At 47.3% G+C, this 21,953-nt stretch overlaps 1 protein-coding gene across 1 annotated transcript in view; it reads right to left on the minus strand.

Annotated features, from left to right (window-relative positions):
• The window catches only part of AGRN (agrin), a 219,918-nt gene that overhangs the window by 30,833 nt on the left and 167,132 nt on the right, over nt 1-21,953 (minus strand). The window contains exons 15-23 of the mRNA XM_070956303.1: nt 13,004-13,147; nt 12,711-12,835; nt 11,734-11,839; nt 8,159-8,530; nt 6,682-6,816; nt 4,635-4,762; nt 3,112-3,226; nt 1,828-1,947; nt 851-1,198 (exon numbers count right to left, since the gene is read on the minus strand). Coding sequence (XP_070812404.1) covers nt 851-1,198; nt 1,828-1,947; nt 3,112-3,226; nt 4,635-4,762; nt 6,682-6,816; nt 8,159-8,530; nt 11,734-11,839; nt 12,711-12,835; nt 13,004-13,147 — 1,593 coding nt within the window. The remainder of the gene's footprint in view (nt 1-850; nt 1,199-1,827; nt 1,948-3,111; nt 3,227-4,634; nt 4,763-6,681; nt 6,817-8,158; nt 8,531-11,733; nt 11,840-12,710; nt 12,836-13,003; nt 13,148-21,953) is intronic.

Consider the following 21,953-nt stretch of genomic DNA (forward strand, 5'->3'; position numbering starts at 1 on the left):
TTCTGGGGCTGCCTGGCGCTTAGAGCCATTTGGGGAGTGGGGGTGGGGGGGGTGGGAGGCCGAAACATCCGCCGTAAATAAATCAAAGGAAACATGCAAGTTGTGATGCCTGAGCTGAGAAGCAGAAATGGGGTGCTTCACCCCAGTTTTAGAACATAGAATAACAGGGGACCTTGGAGGTCTTCTAGTCCAACCTGTATCATTCTGGACAAATGGCCATGTCTATTCTCTTCTTAAAAGCCTCCACTGATGGTGTCCTGACCCAGCTCCCCAAACACGACAAACCCTCTGAAGTGAACTCAAAAGATTCCTTCATTAGGAAAATGCCGGCAGCCCCCGTAAAGAAGTTTCTCTCTCAGGACTAACAAGTCCATCCAGCCAGAAGATGAATTGTTGTCTGCCACATCTATTCATCTCTGCCACCTGCCTTTTATCCCCAGAGCTAATGTGGGACTTCGCTAGCAGTGGTGGCTCTTCTGTCCCAAGGACCGGCCCATAGATTTCCACTGCTCTCCTCTCCTCTTGCCTTCTGCGCAGCTGCACATCAGGCACTGGACCTAGCTGTTCCTCCTCTTCCTCATCAGCCACCTCCAGATCTGGGAGCTGTTGACTCTCCATCTGAGGGCTGGCGGACAGCTCAGGCTCCGCCTCTGTCTCTCTTTCTCTGCCAGATCCATTCCCTCTTCCCCCTCAGAGCTCTCAGGTTGCCTTGAGGCTGACCCTGACTCCCACGCCTCCTCCTCTTCCTCGGATTCGGCTGCTGGAGGGGCCGGCGGCCGACAGGACACAGCACCAACCATTCCATTCATGAATTGTTCTCACCATCAGGAAATTTCATCTTCGAACTTACATTTCTCACAAACCGCTCCTCCTTTTCCTGCAGGGCAGCTGCAAGTGAAGTCTCGGCCATCGTCCTCGCAGGTGCCACCATGCAAGCATGGGTGAGAGTCACAGGGCCGCAGGGGCTTCTTGGTGGTGGGTATAGGGCGCATGGGTTTCTTCCGGTCAGTAGAGGTTGGAAGGGTGGTGCTGGGCTTTTTGGTGGTGGCTCCTCCAGAGGATTTCCCATTCATCCGTCCTGGATTGAAGTTCCGGGGTGTCGTGATGTTGGGGAACCTCTGGGAGCTGGCGGCCGTAGGAGCCATCGTGGTGGCGATCGTGGTCGTGGTGGTTGTGGTGAAGAGCTGGGGGATCCAGTCTAGAATGAGAGGAAGAGGAAGCGGAAAGGGTTGGAATGCTGCCACAAGACACAAGATGGTGGCAGACTCAGACAGTGAGGAGGTTGGGGAGGAGCGTGGGCCAGTCCTGGAGTCTGGGGAAGGCTCTGATGAGGGCTCTGCGTCGGAGGCAGAGAGAGGGCCAGGGCCGCCTGACAGTTATCAGCTGCCTTCGGAATCAGACATCAGTGAGGCAGGCGAACAGCTGGAGCCTGTTCCCAATGTGCGCATGCACAGAGCTGCCAGGAGAAGGGAACAGCTAAAGAACAAGGGTCGACTCAGGAGTAAAGTCACAGGTGGATGGTGAGATGGGAATGTGGAGGAAGGGAGGGAGGGGATGGGAGAGAGGAAGGAAGGAAGGAAGGAAAGAAAGGAGGGAGGGAGGGAGGGAGGGAGGGAGGAAGGAAGGAAGAAAAGGAGAGATGAAAATGGGAAGAGGGTTGGGGGAGAGGGAGGAAAGAAAGGGAAAGGAGGAAGGAAGGAGAGAGGGAGGCATGGAGGGGGCAGAGGGAAGGCCTGAAGGAGGAATGGAGCAAAAGGAAGGAAGGAAGGAAAGAAAGAAGGAGAAAGTAAGGGAAAAAAAGGGAAAAGAGGAAAGAAAAAAAGATACCAAAGTCCATGAACTTGATGTTCTCTTGCTGGGGTCTCTTCACCAAGATTGTTTTCTTCTTAGAGGCTTTGATCTGCTTCAAAAGTGCCCTCTGGATGTCAGCAGCCATGTAAGAAGTTGCTGCAAACATCAAGGAAAAAGAAGAAACAGGAGCCTTGAAGGGGCATCCTTTACCTTGAAGCCAACAAACCCCCCCCCACACAGAGTCCCCCCCCCAACTGGGCTCAGCTTCCCATCCCTTTCGTTTCGCTAAGCCAAAAGATACGCCTTAAAAGGGGTTTCAAATGAAAAGCAAAAGACCGCTATATTTTTTGTGTGTGTGCCCACCGGCTGGTAAAAAGGCTTTGAACTAAGAACAGGTCTTTTGGCTCAAAAGAAAGAAGAAGAAGGGGGGAAAAAAAGAGGGGGAGGGATTTTGAACGTTGATCCCGCATTATTAAAAAAAAAAAAAAAAAAAAGCAGAAAATCGGGGACCGGATTCCGTTGGCATCGTTTTGCCTGCCCAGAAATTCCCAGCAAACAAACATCAAACAAACCAACATTCATCGGGGGAGTGAGGGGGGGAAAGCAGAGTTTATTCTAATCTCCCACTGCCCCGAATCCTTCAGCTTTAAAAATGGAGAGAACAATCGCAATAGGACAATACAAATACTTAGGCTCAGAGGTGGGTTTCAGCAGGTTCTGGCGAACCGGTAGCGGAAATTTTGAGTTAGTTCGGAGAACCGGTAGTAAAAATTCTGACTGGCCTCCGCCCCCATCTATTCTCTGCCTCCTGAGTCCCAGCTAATCGGGAGGAAACGGGGATTTTGCAGTAACCTTCCCCTGGATTGGGGAGGGAATGGAGATTTTACAGTATCCTTCCCTTGCCACGCCCACCAAGCCATGCCACGCCCACAGAACTGGTAGTAAAAAAATTGGAAATCCACCACTGCTTAGGCTTTCAATTTCCATCATCCTTGACCCCCCCAATTGGCCAGCCTGGCTGAGAGAGGATGGGAGTTTTAAGGTTCCCAGCAGACCCAGTGAAATTGAAGCGAAAGAATGGGACAAAGACTAAGAAAAAGCTTCCTTCTCCCTTTCAACCTGGACTACCTTGCAGGGTTGTTGTGGCAAAGGAGGGTTTAGACGGAGCTGGCTCAGGAATTCTGGGAGTTGAAGTCCACAGACTGTAAAGGGGCCTGTTCATTGATCGAATTCAAACCGACCAACACATCTGTCCTCTTCTAATAACCAAGAGATGCGCCTGCATCTCAAAACGCTTGTGGGAACCAGATGTGGACTCACCTGGGTCAAAATGAGACTCCACAATGACCCTGACGGCGCTGCTTTGGCCCAGATGTCGCACCTGGACACTCCTGAAATCCCTCTTCACCTCCGAGTTGCGGAAAAGCTCATCCAGCTGCCAAGAAAATGAAACGAAATGACAACGACAAAAAATTTAGGGACCAGCAGTCTTCCAGTATATCTCAGGGGCTGCCCCAAAGAAGAGGGAGTCAAGCTCTTCTCCAAAGCACCTGAGGGTAGGACAAGAAGCAACGGGTGGAAACTAATCAAGGAGAGAAGCAACCTAGAACTAAGGAGAAATTTCCTGACAGTGAGAACAATTCATCAGTGGAACAACTTGCCACCAGAAGTTGTGAAGGCTCCAACACTGGAAGTTTTTAAGAAGGTGTTTGGATAATCCTTTGTTTGAAGTGGTGTAGGGTTTCCTGCCTGGGCAGGGGGTTGGACTAGAAGACCTCCAAGGTCCCTTCCAACTCTGTTATTCTATTTCTATTCTATTCTATTCTATTCTATTCTATTCTATTCTATTCTATTCTATTCTATTCTATTCTATTCTATTCTATTCCATTTTTCTAATTCTAATTCATTCCATTCCATTCTATTTTTCTTATTCTATTCTATTCTATTTCTATTCTATTCCATTCCATTTTTCTAATTCTAATTCTAATTCTAATTCATTCCATTCCATTCCATTCCATTCCATTCCATTCCATTCCATTCCATTCTATTCTATTCCATTTTTCTAATTCTAATTCATTCCATTCCATTCTATTTTTCTTATTCTATTATATTCTATTTCTATTCTATTTCTATTCTATTCCATTCCATTTTTCTAATTCTAATTCTAATTCATTCCATTCCATTCCATTCCATTCCATTCTATTCTATTCCATTTTTCTAATTCTAATTCATTCCATTCCATTCTATTTTTCTTATTCTATTCTATTCTATTTCTATTCTATTTCTATTCTATTCCATTCCATTTTTCTAATTCTAATTCTAATTCTAATTCTAATTCTAATTCTAATTCTAATTCATTCCATTCCATTCCATTCCATTCCATTCCATTCCATTCCATTCCATTCCATTCCATTCCATTCCATTCCATTCCATTCTATTCTATTCTATTCTATTCTATTCTATTCTATTCTATTCTATTCTATTCTATTCTATTCTAATTCACCTGAAGACTTGGCTGTTCAAGCAAATAGGCCGACTCTGATTCTGGGTTTTATTATTTATTATTTATTAGTCAATTTGGTTTAAAAATGGGATTTCGTTGTACATGTTTTTAACTTGTGTTCGCCGCCCCGAGTCCTTCTGGAGAAGGGCAGCATATAAATACATGAAATAAATAAATAAATAATTCTCTTCTCGTGCAAGAGCTGGATTTTAGTCAGGTGGACCGACAGGGATGCCGATCCCCAGGGCAGGAGAGCCACAACTTCCCCCCACCACCACAAGTGGGGGAAAAGCCGCCGTGGCCTCGGTTTTTTTTCCCCCCACTTCCTGTCCTTGCTTACCACACTTTCGATGCTTCGGGCCGTCTCCCCAAAAAGCTCCGATTTGGGATCGGCCATTTCCGGGGTGTAAAAGAGCTCCTGGCCTTCTACCTCTTCCAAAATCAGGACCCCTTGGAAGACTTTGGTGGCTGCAGGGGAGAAGAAAAAGGGCATGGGGAGGGGGCCGTGGGGGGGGTGGACAAAGCCAGGAAGAAACAGTTGGGTTAACGTTGACTGTGAAAGCCAACCCAGGAATCACGGTTGATATATCGAGTGTTCGAAACCCGTTAAAAAAAGAGTGTTCAGTCCCTCGTCAGCAAGGGAGAAGTGACAAGATGGCGGCAGATGAACAGTGCTGCGGGCTCAGGGTTAGTCGGAATGGATCAGAAGGAGGTTTATGGGGGAGGGTTAGTACTTTGAAGGGGGACAGACCCGGGTAGCCGAAAGCCCGGGTTGTGAGAACTGGCAAAGAGTTTACCATAACAAGTTCCTCCAAGTTGCAGCCTGGGTGGGGACCCTCCTGGACCGGCTGGGTAACGAGAGAAAGAGGGTTAGCTGGGGCCGAGAGAGAGAGAGAGAGACAGAGAGAGAGAAAACACACATTGACTACTGAAAAAAACAAAAGAGGAAGAGGGGAGGGATTACTAGCATGCAAACACCAGAACAAATGAGGGAGAAAGAAGGGGAGGAGGAATCAGAGAAAGGGAAGGAAGGAAGGAAGATAAGAAGGAAAGAAAAGGGAAGGAGGAAAGAGGAAAGAGGAAGGGAAGGAAAAAGAGAAAGGGAAGGAGGAAAGAGAAAGAGGAGGAGAGAAAGGGAAGGAGGAAAAGAGAAAGGGAAGGAGAGAGAAAGGGAAGGAGGAAAGAGAAAGAGAAGGAGAGAGAAAGGGAAGGAGGAAAAGAGAAAGGGAAGGAGAGAGAAAGGGAAGGAGGAAAGAGAAAGGGAAGGGGGAAAGAGAAAGGGAAGAAAGAAAGAGAAGAAGAAAAGAGAAAGGGAAGGAGGAAAGAGGAAGGAAAGGAAAGAGAAAGGGAAGGAAAAAGAGAAAGGAAGAGGAAGAGAAAAGAGAAAGGGAAGGAGGAAAGGGGAAGGAAAGGAAAGAGAAAGGGAAGGAAAAAGAGAAAGGAAAGGGAAGAGAAAAGAGAAAGGGAAGGGAAGGGAAGGAGGAAAGAGAAAGGGAAGGGGGAAAGAAAGAAGTAAGGAGGAAAAGAGAAAGGGAAGGAGGAAAAGAGAAAGGGAAGGAGAGAGAAAGGGAAGGAGGAAAGAGAAAGGGAAGGGGGAAAGAGAAAGGGAAGGGGGAAAGAGAAAGGGAAGAAAGAAAGAGAAGAAGAAAAGAGAAAGGGAAGGAGGAAAGAGGAAGGAAAGGAAAGAGAAAGGGAAGGAAAAAGAGAAAGGAAGAGGAAGAGAAAAGAGAAAGGGAAGGAGGAAAGGGGAAGGAAAGGAAAGAGAAAGGGAAGGAAAAAGAGAAAGGAAAGGGAAGAGAAAAGAGAAAGGGAAGGGAAGGGAAGGAGGAAAGAGAAAGGGAAAGGGGGAAAGAAAGAAGTAAGGAGGAAAAGAGAAAGGGAAGGAGAAAGGACCCTCCCGCTATCATTTCCCTACAGGGTTGAGGCTGATCTGGGTTAGAAAATTCACAGAGTTTGGGAAGCAAAAGCCGCTCTTATGATTCTTGATGAATGTAGTTTTTTTTAATGTACACTGAGAGCGTATGCACTGAACGCACACAAATTCCTTGTGTGTCCAATCACACTTGGCCAATCAAGAATAAACGAATAAAGAATTAACAAAGAAATCAGCAACATAACGATCTGAAAATCACGGTCCAATCAGCTCGGCTGCCCCCTATAAACTCATTTGAAATGCACCGGGGGCCATTTGAGTTTTATCAAAGGGACCACGAGAATTGCAGCTGGGCGAGGAAGCTGAAGGACGGACCCCAAAATTTAATCATCGCCTTCCCCTATGCTGACCACCCACAGAGGGACACGGTTTGGCTAATTTCTTGAGGAACCTTTTCCTAGAGTTTTGTTCCCAGGTGAAGCCGAGCATCCGCGAAAGAAAGGAAGTGGTTTACCTGGGCAATTACTTCCTTCGGCGTCAGCGGCTGGAGTCTTGCCGTCCGAGCAGCATCCCAGAGGGGTGTTGTAACAGGTGGCTCTCTCGATCAGGTGGGTACTTGGCTCCTTTGGGTCTTCAATTTCTTCCTCACCTGTTCGGCCACAGGAAGAAGGTGTTGTGGCTCCGTTACCTGAGCCTGTGTCATCGGCAGGAGAGGACTCCGAGGGTGAAGGAGAGGAGTTGGCAAGGCCTCCCTCTCCAGGACCGTCCTCTCTGGCAATGCCTTTGGTGTCCGCCGAAGGGCAAGAGATAGGGCCGGGGCCAAGCATGTCCACGCAGCCACAGGTGGACAGTGATGAGGGAGATGAGTCTTGGCTGGATCCTCGGCAGCGTCGCAGAGATAAGCGCGCGCAACAGAAGAAAAGGCGTGCCAGAGATTAAGCTGAGTCACTGGACCACACCCCACAGGGTATAAAAGGGGGTGAGGTGGCCATTCAGACTCTGTGACGGACAAAACTAACTACTATCGAGTCACACTGCATCTTTGGAAACAACAGTATCGGCCTTGGATTTATTTTACGAACTGGACAATTCTTGACTGTGCGTATTTTGTTTATTGAGTAAAGTTCTTGGCAAGCAGCTACTGGGTTGCTGCCAAGCTTCTTATCGGAAGAATTGGTTGTCTGCCAGTTTATTTAACCCCCGGCTGCCTGTTTGTGGGCGTGTGTGAGACGGGGACAGAACAGAAGGTTACCATCACTTGAGTCTTTTTAAAATCTCCGCTTTTAAAAAATCACAGCTTGATCTCCATGCCGTTTTCCAGTTACTATCGTAAAGGAGGACAAAACGACGGGTGCAAAGTACACCGCAAACTAGCATATGTACCATATTTTTCAGAGTATAAGATGCACCTTAGTTTTTGGGCAGGAAAATAAGAAAAAAAGCTGATTGGCAGGTGGATCGGCCTCCCGGAATACCCCCAATCAGCTGTTCCCAGAGGTGAATTTTAGCAACAGGTTCCTTGGTTTTGAGCTCTGTGCCTTGCTTTTTTTTTTTGCTCTTTTTTCCTGCCTCTGAAAGCCTCTGAAACAGAGCTTCAGAAAAAAAGCCTCTGAAGCTCTGTTTGGAGGCTTTTTTTCTGAAGCTCTGTTTGGAGGCTTTTTTTCTGAAGCTTCGTTTCTGATGCTTTTTTCACAGTGGTGGGTTGCCCCGGTTCGCACCGGTTCTATAGAACCAGTAGTAAAACTGGCAGGAGGCTCCGCCCACCGACCCCGACATCATCAAAACGCTTCTGTGCATGCAAACAAGCCCACTTCAAAGCACATCGATGATGTCTCCTTGAATGGTGATGAAACATTTGCCAACCAAACTGCCAAGCTTGGAGCTCAGACCAACAGCTGAATTTTGAGTCGTTCGTCTGCACTAATGGAGCGACCCCGGTGTCCCTTAAAAAGGCCAGGCACTGACACACGGAGCTAGGGTGTGCAACATACCTGCCGAGCTGGTCCCGCTGCCTTCCTGATCACCGCTGGTGCCCAGTTCTGGATCTCCGCTGCCTTCCGCGCTGCCCGATTCAACGTAAGCCGTCTGAGTGGCGGCAGGGACCACGGGGGCTGTCAGGAGGGGTCTGGCAGTGGTCTGGCGGATGCCCTGAGTCGTCCAGGGAAGAGTGGAGAGGATAGCAGGCTTCGTTATCCTTCGGGTGACCGGCTGGCTCTGGCGGGAAACGTAGTCTTCTGAATGCCAAGGAGAGGAGGATGTCCTGGTTAGCTCGGGAGCCAGAGTCGTGATTTGGGGTGCCAGAGGGGGAACAGAGTCCAAAGGCTGTTGGGTTGCAGGCGGGGTGGGGTGGCCGGCATGAGATTCTGAAAGAGAACCAAAACGAGACAATGTAGCATCAGGTGCCGGGAAGAGAGAAACTTCTCAAGGCACATCTTGCCTTGAAGGGGTAGCCAAGAAAACGACTGAATGGACCTCAGAATAAATCAATCGAATGTTCACACGCGAGGCCCAAATACTGCCTATGATGCAAAGAACGAGAAATATAGAAGGAAAAGAGGATAGGGATGACCAGCAGTCAGCGGGGTGGACTCCGTTCCAATGTACCATGGGAGGACTTGAAGGACCACGTTGGGGAGGGGTCCTCTTTGGAGGAGGTCTAGCAGGTGTTTCCTAGAGTTGACACTGAGTTGATGGCCCATAATCAGCCAGTCAATCCATGCATCCATGCATCCATTCTATCCATCCATCCATCAGATCCCATTCCATCCATCCATGCATCCATCCATCCATCAGACCCTATTCCATCCATCCCATTCCAATCATCCCTCCATCAGACCCTATTCCATCCATCTCATTCCATCCACCCATCCATCCCATTTCACCCATGCATGCATGCATCCATCCCATCCATCTATTCCATCCCATCCCATCCCATCCCATCCATCTATCCTATTCCATCCCATGCATGCATGCATGCATGCATCCCATCCATCTATCCATCCATCCCATCCCTCCCTCCCCATTCCATCCATCCATCCCATCCCATCCCAACCCTCCCTCCTTCCCATTCCATCCCTCCCTCCCTCCCTCCCATTCCATCCATCCATCCATCCATCCCATTCCATCCATCCCTCCCATTCCATCCATCCATCCATTCATTCATCCATTCTACCCTGATTGAAACTTTGAGACCTAAACGCTCTTCCACAGTCTTACAGCCACCTTGGGGATAAAAGTCATTCTCTGAAGGCTGCAGTGGCTCACTTAACAAACATCTTACTTAGCAACAGATATTTTGGGCTCAATTGTGGTCATAAGTCGAGGACTAGCAATGGATGGAAACCAATCAAGGAGAGAAGCAACCTAGAACTAAGGAGAAATTTCCTGACAGCGAGAACAATTAATCCGTGGAACCACTTGCCTCCAGAAGCTGTGAATGCTCCAACGCTGGAAGTTTTTCAGAAGAGGTTGGATAACCATTCGTCTGAAGTGGTGTAGGGTTTCCTGCCTGAGCAGGGGGCTGGACTAGAAGACCTCCGAGGTCCCTTCCAGAATCAGCTCTGTGATTCTGTTAACTTCCTTCCAACTGAAAGCTCAACTCAATTTAAAAGAAATATTGTTTTAAATTTTGTATCTGTGTATTTTATTTGCTGGCTGTTCACCGCCCCGAGTCCCTCAGGAGAAGGGCGGTATATAAATATAATAAACTATAACTATAACTCTGCAATAAAGCGAAATCTGCCTCGCCTTCCGCTGAGTTTCTCTGTTGCTTTGCTGCTAACTTCCAATTGTTTTTTTGTTTGTTTGGGGTTTTTTTTGCTTGATCTGGGCCACGGCTCTGTCAGCGCCTTAAAAAAGTGGAGAATGCTAAAAGTTCTCCAAATCAATTTTATCTCATTACTCCCCCCATCCACCAAAGAGTTGGGGTGGTGAACGGGTATATGAAAATGCAACTCTTGTATAGTTGTCTTTGGGGGGCGGCGGGAAAGAAGAAGAAAAGGGCTTGGAAAAATGAACTGTTGCTTGGCGCCTGGCGATTTAGAGGAAGGTTTCATCCGACCAATTAGAGGAGATGCAACCTACCGTTTCCAAAGCTTCTTTGAAAGCGGGCTCCCTTTTTCTCCTGGGTTTTTCCCCTTCTGCCGCTTTTAATTTTAGCTCCGGCAAATACTTCAGATTGCCTTGCATATCACACGCCAAAATCAATAAGTCCTCATCAAGGAACAAGGCTCCGAAGAGCAAGCCAGGTTCAAAACGCATCTGATACCTGATTTTTCACAATTACGAGATCACAACGTGAAGCTCGGTCTCCGAAGCTCGGCAAACACACACAAACATTTGCCCTCTTCTCGTCCGACTGTGGATTTAGCTCACTCTTCACAAACTCCAGAAGAGTTTGAAAGCTCAGGCGATGTGGGTTGTTGTTGTTTTTTTTTCTCCACACAGTGACAACTTTTGCCCCAGGTGAGTTCGTTAAATTGAGCGGCTTCCCAAAATCAACCAGCTGGATTCCTGGAATTATTAATTTGGGGGGGTTTCAACCCGTTGTTAAAAGGATAGAAGAGAATATTTGGAGCTCAGGGTTCAACGGTGGAGGATCCCTGGTGCTCTCTGAGCGTGTTGGTTTCCTGGCAGACGTTTCATTGCCCAACTAGGTAACTTCATCAGTGCTACGAGGAGGAGGAGGAAGAGAGGAGGAGGAGGAGGAGGTAGAGAGGAAGAGGAAGAAGTGGAAGTGGATTGTGGGGTCCCTGGTGTTCTCTGAGCTTGTTGGTTTCCTGGCAGACGTTTCATTGCCCAACTAGGTAACTTCATCAGTGCTACGAGGAGGAAGAGAGGAGGAGGAGGAGGAGGAGGTAGAGAGGAAGAGGAAGAAGTGGAAGAAGATTGTGGGGTCCCTGGTGTTCTCTGAGCTTGTTGGTTTCCTGGCAGACGTTTCACTGCCCAACTAGGTAACTTCATCAGTGCTGCGAGGAGGAGGAGGAAGAGAGGAGGAGGAGGAAGAAGAGAGGAAGAGGAAGAAGTGGAAGTGGATTGTGGGGTCCCTGGTTCTCTCTGAGCTTGTTGGTTTCCTGGCAGACGTTTCATTGCCCAACTAGGCAACTTCATCAGTGCTACGAGGAGGAGGAGAGGAGAGGAGGAGGAGGAAGAAGAGAGGAAGAAGTGGAAGTAGATTGTGGGGTCCCTGATGCTCTCTGAGCTTGGTGGTTTCCTTGTAGACGTTTTATTGCCCAACTCGGTAACATCATCAGTGCTAGAAGGGAAGGGATAAGGCACTTCCGGTTTCTGGCGCATACATGCGTGCCAGCAAGCAAGTCTTCCGGTTACTGCTGTGCATGCACACGCAGCTGGCCGGATGCTCATGCCGGAAAACGGAAGACCAGCTCTGCCACGTGCATAAAGGCCCACTGATCATCGCATGCACCTGCGCGCCAGAACCCCGGAAGAGGAATGGGCGACGCCGCGCCTCCCAGGCGACATGGCTCCGTGTGTGCCACTTCGGGCACGCGTGCCATAGGTTCGCCATCACGGGTCTAAGCACTCAGGTGTGCAAATGGGGACTCACCTGTGCACTGGCCCAAATGCTTCACCTCTATGATCTTTCCCTGCCGGCAAGCAATGGTCCTTAACTGGCACTGGTCGCCATAGGTCACTCCGTCAGAGCCACAGACCTGTGGGATGTTGGGAGAGGCGGGAAGAGAAGAAGAAAAAGTGGTTAGTCAGGCAGGGAGAAGGTGAAGCTCAAATCTGGAGAATTCGGGGAGAAAACGGATCGTGTTCCTTCTATGGACTACCTCGCAGGGCTGACCAAAAAGACCACCCAGGCTATTTCGGTACTGGTTTGGTTGTGGATTCCTGGGGGGGGAAATTCCCTCCTATCAAGTTCTTGAATTCAACTCGGCCTGATCTAGTGGGAGATGCTACGAGTTTGCCCACCTATCTTCACTCATACTCTCTCTGTGTTGTGGTCCGGCAGCATCCAGCAGAGCTGGTAGCAGATTCGGACAGTGAGGAGGTTGGGGAGGAACATGGGCCAGTCGTGGAGTCTGGGGAGGGCTCTTATGAGGGCTCTGTGTCGGAGGCAGAGACGGGGCCAGGGCCGTCTGACAGCTGCCTTCGGAGTCAGACATCAGTGAGGCAGAGGAACAACTGGAGCCTGTTCCCAGTGTGAGCTGCTAGGAGAAGGGAATAGCTAAAGAACAAGGGTCGACTCAGGAGTAAAGCCACAGGTGGATGATGAAGGACCCCCTCCCAGAGGGAAATAAAAGAGGAGCAAAAGGGGACAATTGCAGGAGACAATTAATTTGCTTAATTGGTTCGTGACTCTCTGAGACTCCTTGCCAAGTTTTAAAGCTATCGGCCTGGCAGCTCTCCAAGCCAGATAAGGTCTGCGACTGTCAATTCTCCCTTCAAAGACTTTGCTGGATGTGAACGAGAGGAATTCACAGTCACTTAATAAAAAGGGGTGTTTTTTTTTTTTTTGTCGGGACAAGGAGTCCGTTTCGTGCTCTTGGGAAGCCTAGCTCAGAACGCTCTGCTCACCTTGGAGGTGTCAGCTTCCGTGCAAAGCAACGACGGACACTCACACTGGGGAAGGCCATTGACTTCCACACACGACGCCCCGAATTCACAGGTCATTTCGGCGCAGGATGAGGGGGCCGAGAGATCTGGGGGATCACGCACGACATTCAATGCAAACGTAAGCAGATCCCAGCTTCCAATTTTTATTCCTTCCCAGGAATAAATGATTTCTTTGGCTCTCCAGTAGAGAAAGCGTCTCAAAACTACACAAAAAAAACCCCCCTTAAAGCTGTTGCGTACGAAAGTCCCTTTACCTTTCTCACAACCGGACATCCCCAGCTTGCTTCCGCTGGGACACTGTTTGCATTTGGTGCCGGTAATCCCGGTTTTACACGAACACAAGCCGGTCATCTGTTCGCAGTCATCCCGGACGGATCCCACAGGATCGCAGTGGCAGGCTGCTCAGGAATGCCAAGGAGAGTTCGGGAAGAAACAAGCGGGTTTAACAGATTAACAGAGTTGGAAATTTCTCCTTATTTCCAGGTTGAAACTCTCCTTGGTCAGTTTCCATCCATTGTTCCTTGTCTGGCTTTCGGGTGCTTTGGAAAATAGCTGGATCCCCTTCCTCTCTCTGGGGCAGCCCCTCAAATATTGGAAGACTGCTATCCTGTCTCCCTTGGTCCTTCTCTTCATTAAACGAGACATACCCAATTCCTGCAACCGTTCGTCGTATGTTTTAGTCTCCAGTCCCCTCATCATCCTGGTTGCTCTTCTCTGCACTTTTTCTAGAGTCTCCACATCTTGTTTTATAACATGGCGGCGGAAACTGGAAGCAGTATTCTAGGTGTGGCCCAGAGGTAGGTTTCTGACCAGTTCTGGAGAACCGGTAGCGGAAATTTTGAGTAGTTCGGAGAACCGGTAGTAAAAATTGACTGACTGACCTCACCCCCATCTATTCTCTGCCTCCCAAGTCCCAGCTGATCGGGAGGAAATGGGGATTTTGCAGTAACCTTCCCCTGCCATGCCCACCAAGCCACCTCTGCCCCACACCCCTGGAAAAAAGACCCCTTCCCCAGAAGTCTATACGGACCCCTTTTCCCTGGACGTTCACTGGGGAGAACGTAGAATAAACTCTGTCCCACATTGAGTTCGGTTTTTTTTTTTTGTTTCTTATCCTACCACTAGCTTATCTCTGGTTACCTTACCGGTTTCATCATTTGTGTTTTAAACGCCCGTATTTTGATTACTAGGTGTGTGTGTTTTTTTTTTTTCCCTTCTGAAAAGCAGACCATAAATCTATGAAATTAAAGCCGACTTTTCTATTACTGTCTGTCTGTTCCTTCGCTAACTGGAGGCTGAACATAATACCTTCCTGCATTTAAAGCAGGCTGCTGGGGCTAAGCTTCTAAAGGCCGCCGGAGCTCAAGCAGAACCGGGGCCCGGATAACGTCGCGGCTCTGATACGGCGAGCCAGAGTTAGGGATTTGGGCCCCCCCTCCCTTTGCCCCCAAATAGTGCAATAAAACAACCTTGGTGCATAGAAGAGGGGACATCATTTCGAAAACTACCCAGACACATCTTTGGAGACCAGTGTGGATAAAAATCGTTGCTATTTTTTTTTTTAAAAAAAGTGGATTTTTTTTAAAATTTAAATCTGATTTTTAATCATTTAAATCGGATTTTTTAAAACTTAAATCGGATTTTTTTGGGGGGTTGGTTTTTTTAATCAAATTTATTTTAATAAAATGCTTTTGGAGTAAAAAAATCTATCTGAAGATAGTTTTCTATTTAAGACGCATTAATCATTTAGTTTATTCAGCATGAAACGGAGCTTAGTTAGGTAGCATGAGGCTGGATGTGTATTCTGCAATATTGGGACCGTCGGCGAGTCAACAGCGGGTCTGAGGAGGAGCTGCTGCGGGACAGAGATGAAGGCTGCTCTTTAAAAATTATGATTTCAGTCGAGGTGATTTAAATCAAGCCTTTTTACTAGTGGTTTAAATCGTGATTTAAATCGTGATTTAAATCCTGATTTAAATCGTGATTCCAGGGAGAAGCAAATGAACTTTGGTGATATGGAGGAAAAGGGAAAAGAAAAAGGGTTTTTTTTTTTAAAGAAAAGAGTGGACAGCCACCTGAAATGGTGCTTGAACAGGGGGCTGGACTAGAAGACCTCCCGAGGTCCCTTCCAGCTCTCTTCTGATTCGGATTTATTTATTTATTGGTTCGATTTATATGCCGCCCTTCTCCAGAGACTCAGAGCGGCTTACAATGCGTTAAGCAATAGCCTTCCTACTTTTGTATATTTATACAAAGTCAGCTTCTCCTTTCTTTCTTTCTTTCTTTCTTTCTTTCTTTCTTTCTTTCTTTCTTTCTTTCTTTCTTTCTTTCTTTCTTTCCTTCCTTCCTTCCTTCCTTCCTTCTTTCTCTTTCTTTTCTTTTTTTTAAAAAAATGATTTATATGCTGCCCTTCTCCGGAGACTCAGGGCGGCTTACAATGCGTTAAGCAATAGCCTTCCTACTTTTGTATATTTATACAAAGTCAGCTTTTCTTTCTTTCTTTCTTTCTTTCTTTCTTTCTTTCTTTCTTTCTTTCTTTCTTTCTTTCTTTCTTTCTTCCTTCCTTCCTTCCTTCCTTCCTTCCTTCCTTCCTTCCTTTCCTTCCTTCCTTCCTTCCTTCCTTCTCTTTCTCTTTCTTTTCTTTTTTTAAAAAAAATGATTTATATGCCGCCCTTCTCCGGAGACTCAGGGCAGCTTACAATGCATTAAGCAATAGCCTTCCTACTTTTGTATATTTTTATACAAAGTCAGTTTATTGCCCCCACAATCCGGGTCCTCATTTTACCTACCTTAGAAAGGATGGAAGGCTGAGTCAACCTTGAGCCTGGTGAGATTCGAACTCGCAGTAATTGCAGGCAGCTGGTGCTACTTTAACAGCACTTAGTTAGCTGCGCCACCAAGGCTCTTCTAATCCTCGCCAAGGATGCTTGATGACAGCGAGTATCTTTCCGACTGGCCTCGCTCCGGTTTCAGCCAGCGGTTCCAACGGTTAATGGGGATGCGATTAGACAGCTCGCATGCAAAATTCTCCCCCTCCCCAGTAGCTTCTCTGGCATCTAATTACCTCCCTTGTCTTGTGTGTGCACACACGCTGGCGTGTGTCGCATCGCGCACCCCGAAGACACATTTGATAAGCATCGAGGGGCAGCGCTGGCTCCCAGGCAACTCAAACCGGGAGCGTGTGGTTTAATTTTCCACCAGGTGCTTCACTCAGAATTTCCCCCCTCTCTCTCCCCCCTTCCTCCCTCTGGCTACCTCCAGAGTATGGGTGTCAAACTCGATTTCATTGAGGGCCGCATCAGGGTTGTGTTTGACGTGGAGGGGGTTGGGTGGGGCTGGGTGTGTGTGGCCAGCTTGATGTCACTCGTGTCGGAGGCACTTATGGTGGCCAAGTGCTAAGGCAGGACTTCCCACACACCCTCGCCTCACTCTCATTATAAACTTCCTTCCTTCCTATTTCCATCTCCTTCTTTCCTTCCTTCTTTTCATTTCCATCTCCTTCCTTCTTTCCTATTTCCTCCTTCCTTCTTATTTCTATCTTCTTCCTTCCTTCCTTCCTTCCTTTTCATTTCAAACTCCTTCCTTCCTATTTCCATCTTCTTCCTTCATTCCTTTTCATTTCCATCTCCTTCCTTCCTTCCTATTTCCTCCTTCCTTCCTATTTCCATCTTCTTCCTTCCTTCCTTTTCATTTCCATTTCCTTCCTTCCTTCCTTCCTATTTCCATATTTTTCATTCTTTCCTTCTCATTTCAATCTCCTTCCTTCCTTCCTATTTCCTCCTTCCTATTTCCATCTTCTTCCTTCCTTCCTTCCTTCCTTCCTTTTCATTTCAATCTCTTTCCTTCCTATTTCCTCCTTTCTTCCTTCCTTCCTATTTCCATCTCCTTCCGTTTCCTTCCTTCCTTCCTTCCTTCCTATTTCCAACTTCTTCCTTCCTTTTCATTTCAATCCAATCTCCTTCCTTCCCTCCTTCCTATCTTCCTTTCTTTCTTCCTACCTACCTTGTCTCTTCCTTCCTTTCCTTCCTATCTTCCTCCCTCCCTCCCTCTCCTTCCTTCCTTTCCTTCCTATCTACCTACCTTGTCTCTTCTCCCTCCCTCCCTCCCTCCCTTTTCTTCTTTTTCCTTCCCTCTTCATTCTCCTTTCTTCCTCCTGCCCCTCTTTCCTGATCTTTTCCTTCCTGGCTCTCTTCCCATTTTCCCTTCTTTGTCTTTCCTCTTTCCCTTTCTCCTTTCTTCTCCCTTCTTGCACACTCCAAAGCAAAAGGGGAAGAAACATTTCTTCTTTTGTTTTGTTTTTTAAGTTTGTTTCGATAGCCCGCTGCCGGAGAAAATGGATCCCGGGGTGGGGCCTGTGTAGGGCCCTCCCCGGGTGCCCCATTTTTGGACCGCGACGCCCTCCTGCAGCTCTCTGCCAGCAAAAATTGAGCTCCGTTTTCGCTGGGAGAGACACCGCAGGCTGATTGTTTGCTTCTTTCCATACTTTGAGTTTGACACCTCTGCTCCAGAGGGTCTCCATTTCAGGATTGTCTACTGCAGAACAACCCCGACCCTCCAGAGAGAGAAAAAGATGCGCCTGCGATAATTTCACACTTGCCGTGTGTTCGTGTGGATGCTCATACCCACATAGGCGAGCACGTATTCTCGTACACTCGGCAGTTTGTTGTCGCTTCCAAATAATTCTCTTTTTTTTCTTCTCCCTCCTCCCCTCCCTTTTCTTCCCCCCATTTGCCACTTTATTGATTTCTCTGCTTTGATCGCCAATGGACCTTGAAATTAAGACAGGCTCCCCCACCCCTCCCTATCCTTCCCCCCTCTGTCCCCCTCCCCTCCTTCCTCCCCTCCTTTCATTTTCTTGTTTGCTCAACGAATAGCTTGTCAATACAAATCGGGAGCAACTGACATAAATCTGATCAATTCCCCTGCTCGCTGAACTGTAATTTGGTTCCTGTTTCTCCCCCCCCACCCCCAAGAATCACAGAAAGGCAGGAAGGGACCTTGGAGGTCTTCTAGTCCAACCCCTTGCCTAAGGGAGGAGTCCTTATTCCAGCCCAGACAAACGGTTGTCCAACCTTTTCTTGAAAGCTTCCAACGATGGGGCAACACTTAAAAGACTTTTATACTGCTTCACGGTGCTTTAGAGCCCTCTCTTCAGCGGTTTACAGAGTCAACCTCTTGCCCCCAACAATCTGGGTCTCCATTTTACCCACTTCGGAAGGATGGAAGGCTGAGTCAACCTTGAGCCTGTCAGGATCGAACTCCCGGCAGTCGGCAGAGTTCACCTGCAATACCGCATTCTAACCACTGCTATCTATCTATCTATCTATCTATCTATCTATCTATCTATCTATCTATCTATCTACCTACCTACCTACCTACCTACCTATCTATCTATCATCTATATCCATCCATCCATCATACCCAGTGATCCTTCATCCATTCCTTCATCCTCCCCTCCATAATATCTACCTATCTATATCCATCCATCACATCCATCCTCCTTCCCTCTCACCCTTTCATCCATCTATCATCTCTTTCTCTCTATTATCTATTATCTATCGATCCTCCATCCATCCATCCACCCATCCATGCATGCATCCATCCATCCTATCTATCCTCCACCCACCCACCCACCCATCCATCCATCCATCCATCCATCCATCCATCCATCCTCTACTATCCATCCATCCATCATACCAGTGATCCTTCATCCATTCCTTCATTTCTCCCTCCCTCCATAATATCTACCTATCTATATCCATCCATCAATCCATCCTCCTTTCCTCTCACCCTTTCATCCATCCATCATCTCTTTCTCTCTATCATCTATCATCTATTGATCTTCCATCCATCCACCCATCCATCCATGGATCCATCCATCCTATCTATCCTCCACCCACCCACCCTCCCACCCACCCACCCACCCATCCATCCATCCATCCATCCATCCATCCATCCATCCATCCATCTATCTATCTATCTATCTATCTATCTATCTATCTATCTATCTATCTATCTATCTATCGCAATGGCACTTAGACTTATATACCGCTTTCCCATGTTTTACAGCCCTCTCTAAGTGGTTTACAGAGTCACTTTTATGATCCCCAACAATCTGGGTCTTCCATTCTCGGACGCAAGCTGTTCCAATGATCGAGATAGAGAAGATACGATGTGAGGCACCAGATGTAGAAAAAGGAGCGAAATAAGAAGATAAGAGAAAGGAAGCCTGGACTGGGAAGGAGAAAAATGTCAGTTGAGGGACAATTGGACTAGCTCTCGATCTGAAGAATTCCTGTATACCTTTTTTAGCGCATCAAAAATACGAGTCAGATGCAGTTAGTGTGCGAGGGGAACCTTTACCTTTACTAAAAGTAGATGATGATGATCCGGAGTAAAAAAATCTCTCACAAACTAAACCGGGGTGGAATCCGATTGGATTTCTTTGCCGATTTTATCCCAGAGTTTTGAGATTTCTCTGGTCGCGGGCCAGCTCTCCGTTTTTTTTATAAACTTTACTTTGCTGCGGCTTTCAATTAAAAATGTGCACACCGATATTCAAGGCCCCCGCCCTCCCCCCCCCGAGTCTGATCTTTTTGAAAATGGGCTCCTGGTTATCATCTGTTTGATAATGACTTCTCTGGCAGGTGCTGGGTGTGAGCTGACCTCCCGCTCTGGAGATCGAAGCGACTGGAGGATGGAGGGTGAGAACTCATTTCCACATCGCACGCCTCCATCCGTGCTCTCTGCCCCACAGGCAAGACTGAGACAATGAGAAAATGGGAGCCTTATTTGGTCTGCTATCAGCCCAAGGAAGGAATAATAAAAAATAAAAATAAAAATCAAAGCTCACCTCAGCTGAGACTCTGAAGGGCTTTCCTTAAACTGGGGTCTGGACTCCCTCCCTCCACCCCCCAAAAAAACTTTGTTTAGAACAGAGGTGTCAAACTCGATTTCATTGAGGGTTGTGTTTGACCTCGGGACGTCTGGGGTTTCGGCTGGGGGTGGGTGCACCCCCCCGCCAGGCCCCATTTTCGGCCGGGACAGCCTCCTGCAGTCCTTTGCCAGTGAAAACGGAGCCCGGTGGGGGGAGAGGGGACCTGTACGCGGCCCTCCCCATCTCCGTTTTCTTTCTTTCTTTCTTTCTTTTCATTTTCTTTTCATTTATTTTTTTAAAAAAATGGTGCCTTGCCAGGATTAACGTTTACAAATAGCGCAAAGCCAAAGAAAAATTAACAGTAAATCTTAACACATCAACTAATAATATAGCACCAGTATAATATAATAACACCAGTAATCGTAATAATATAACACCAGTAATTATAATAGTATACATTTCTTCTGACGTTAGCTTATTTACATTTTTATCCCTTACTATAGTTACGGTTTTAGAGGTCTTTATTTCCCATGCTAGCAATTCTTAACATTCAGACACTTAACTTTCTCTCATTTCTACCTCTTGCCTTCTATCCATTCGTAAAATTTATTCCACGTCCGATAATATTCCGAGCCTTCACTTTATTGTTTAATTTTTAAAGTTAGCCTATCCATTTCAGCACAATCCCAAATTTTCCTAATTATATTATACATTTCTTCTGACGTTCGCTTATTTACATTTTTATCCCTTACTATAGTTACGGTTTTAGACGTCTTTATTTTCCATGCTAACAAGGATACTGTAAAATCTCCATTTCCTCCCGATCAGCTGGGACTCGGGAAGCAGAGAATAGGTGGGGACGGGGCCAGTCATAATTTTTACTACCGGTTCTCCGAACTACTCAAAATTTCCGCTACCGGTTCTCCAGAACTGGTCAGAACCTGCTGAAACCCCACCTCTGGGTGTTCACGAGTTCCGTTTTCGCTGGCAGAGGTACCACTGCAGTGGTGCTATTCAGATGGTTCTATCCGGTTCGGGAAAACCAGTAGCGGCGGCTGTGGGAGGCTCCACCCAGCCGCCCGGATGTCATCACGTCCTGTTTTTGATGCTCTGAGAATGTGCGGAGGAGGTGCGTGCGAGCAAAGCGAGCGAGTGCCCGCGTGCGCTCACATTTGCGAACCGTAAGTGAATACCACTCCTGCACCACGGCCTGGTCCTTCGCTGTTTCCGGGACAGCCCCGCGGGCCAGATCTAAGCACCTCGCCGGCCGGATCTTAAGTTTGATACCCCTGGTTTAGAAGGAGGGGGTATGTAGTCCAAAGCCATCTACCGTGTTTCCCCGAAAATAAGACCCTGTCTTATATTTTTTTTTGAACCCCGAAATAAGTGCTTGGCCTTATTTTCGGGGAGGTCTTATTATTTTGGGATGTGTGGAGGAAACCAGAGGAAATGGCGAGGACCAGCTGCACGTGCGTTTAAATATTTTTGGGGAGGGCTTATTTTCAAGGGGGGGCTTATTTTAGCGCATGCGCTCCAAAGCCCAATTGGGCTTATTATCAGGGGATGTCTTATTTTCGGGGAAACAGGATAGTTGGAGGTTGCCTAGGTCCAGACACCCAAACCTCTTGTACCACGTCAAATAAATATACAAGTAATCCTTGATTTACAATAATTCATTTAGTGACCATTTGAAGTTACAACAGCGCTGAAAAAAGGGGACTTCTAAGTTTTTCATTCTTAGGACCGTTGTGGCTACCCCCCCCCCCCCCGTCCAGCCACTTGTCAATTGATGTTTATGATGGTCATAGTGCCCTGTGATCACATTCCGGCAAGCCGAGTCAATGGGGAAGCCCGATTCACTTAACAACTGTGTAACTCACTTAACAACGGCGGGAAGAAAGGGGGCGCAATTCACTTAACAACTGTATTGCTTAGCAACAGACCTTTTTTGGGCTGAATTGTGGTCGTAAATCGAGGACTCCCTGTATGAAGTGACAGAAGGTTCTGCCACTTTTTGGTGACATATTTACAAAGGAGAAAGTTACCCTTCCTAGGAATCCAGGCCAGCGAAGGGCCACTCACGAATGACTTCCTGACTTATTAGTCAATGTTCTAAATAAATGCCAGAGAGAATCTAACAGTAGCAGAGTTGGAAGGGGCCTTCGAGGTCATCTAGTCCAACCCCTTGCTCACGCAGGAGACCTGGACTAGGGATTCAAACCACTGAACTGCCGACCTTTTTGATCGACAAGCTCAGCATCTTAGCCATTGAGCATTGATGAAAAGAATGGCAGGAATTCACAGCCCCATTGCATGCTTGAATAATA

This window comes from Pituophis catenifer, unplaced genomic scaffold (genome assembly GCF_029215685.1).
Source record: "Pituophis catenifer annectens isolate HBS135680 unplaced genomic scaffold, rPitCat1.0.hap2 SCAF_18, whole genome shotgun sequence".
NCBI lineage: Eukaryota > Metazoa > Chordata > Lepidosauria > Squamata > Colubridae > Pituophis > Pituophis catenifer.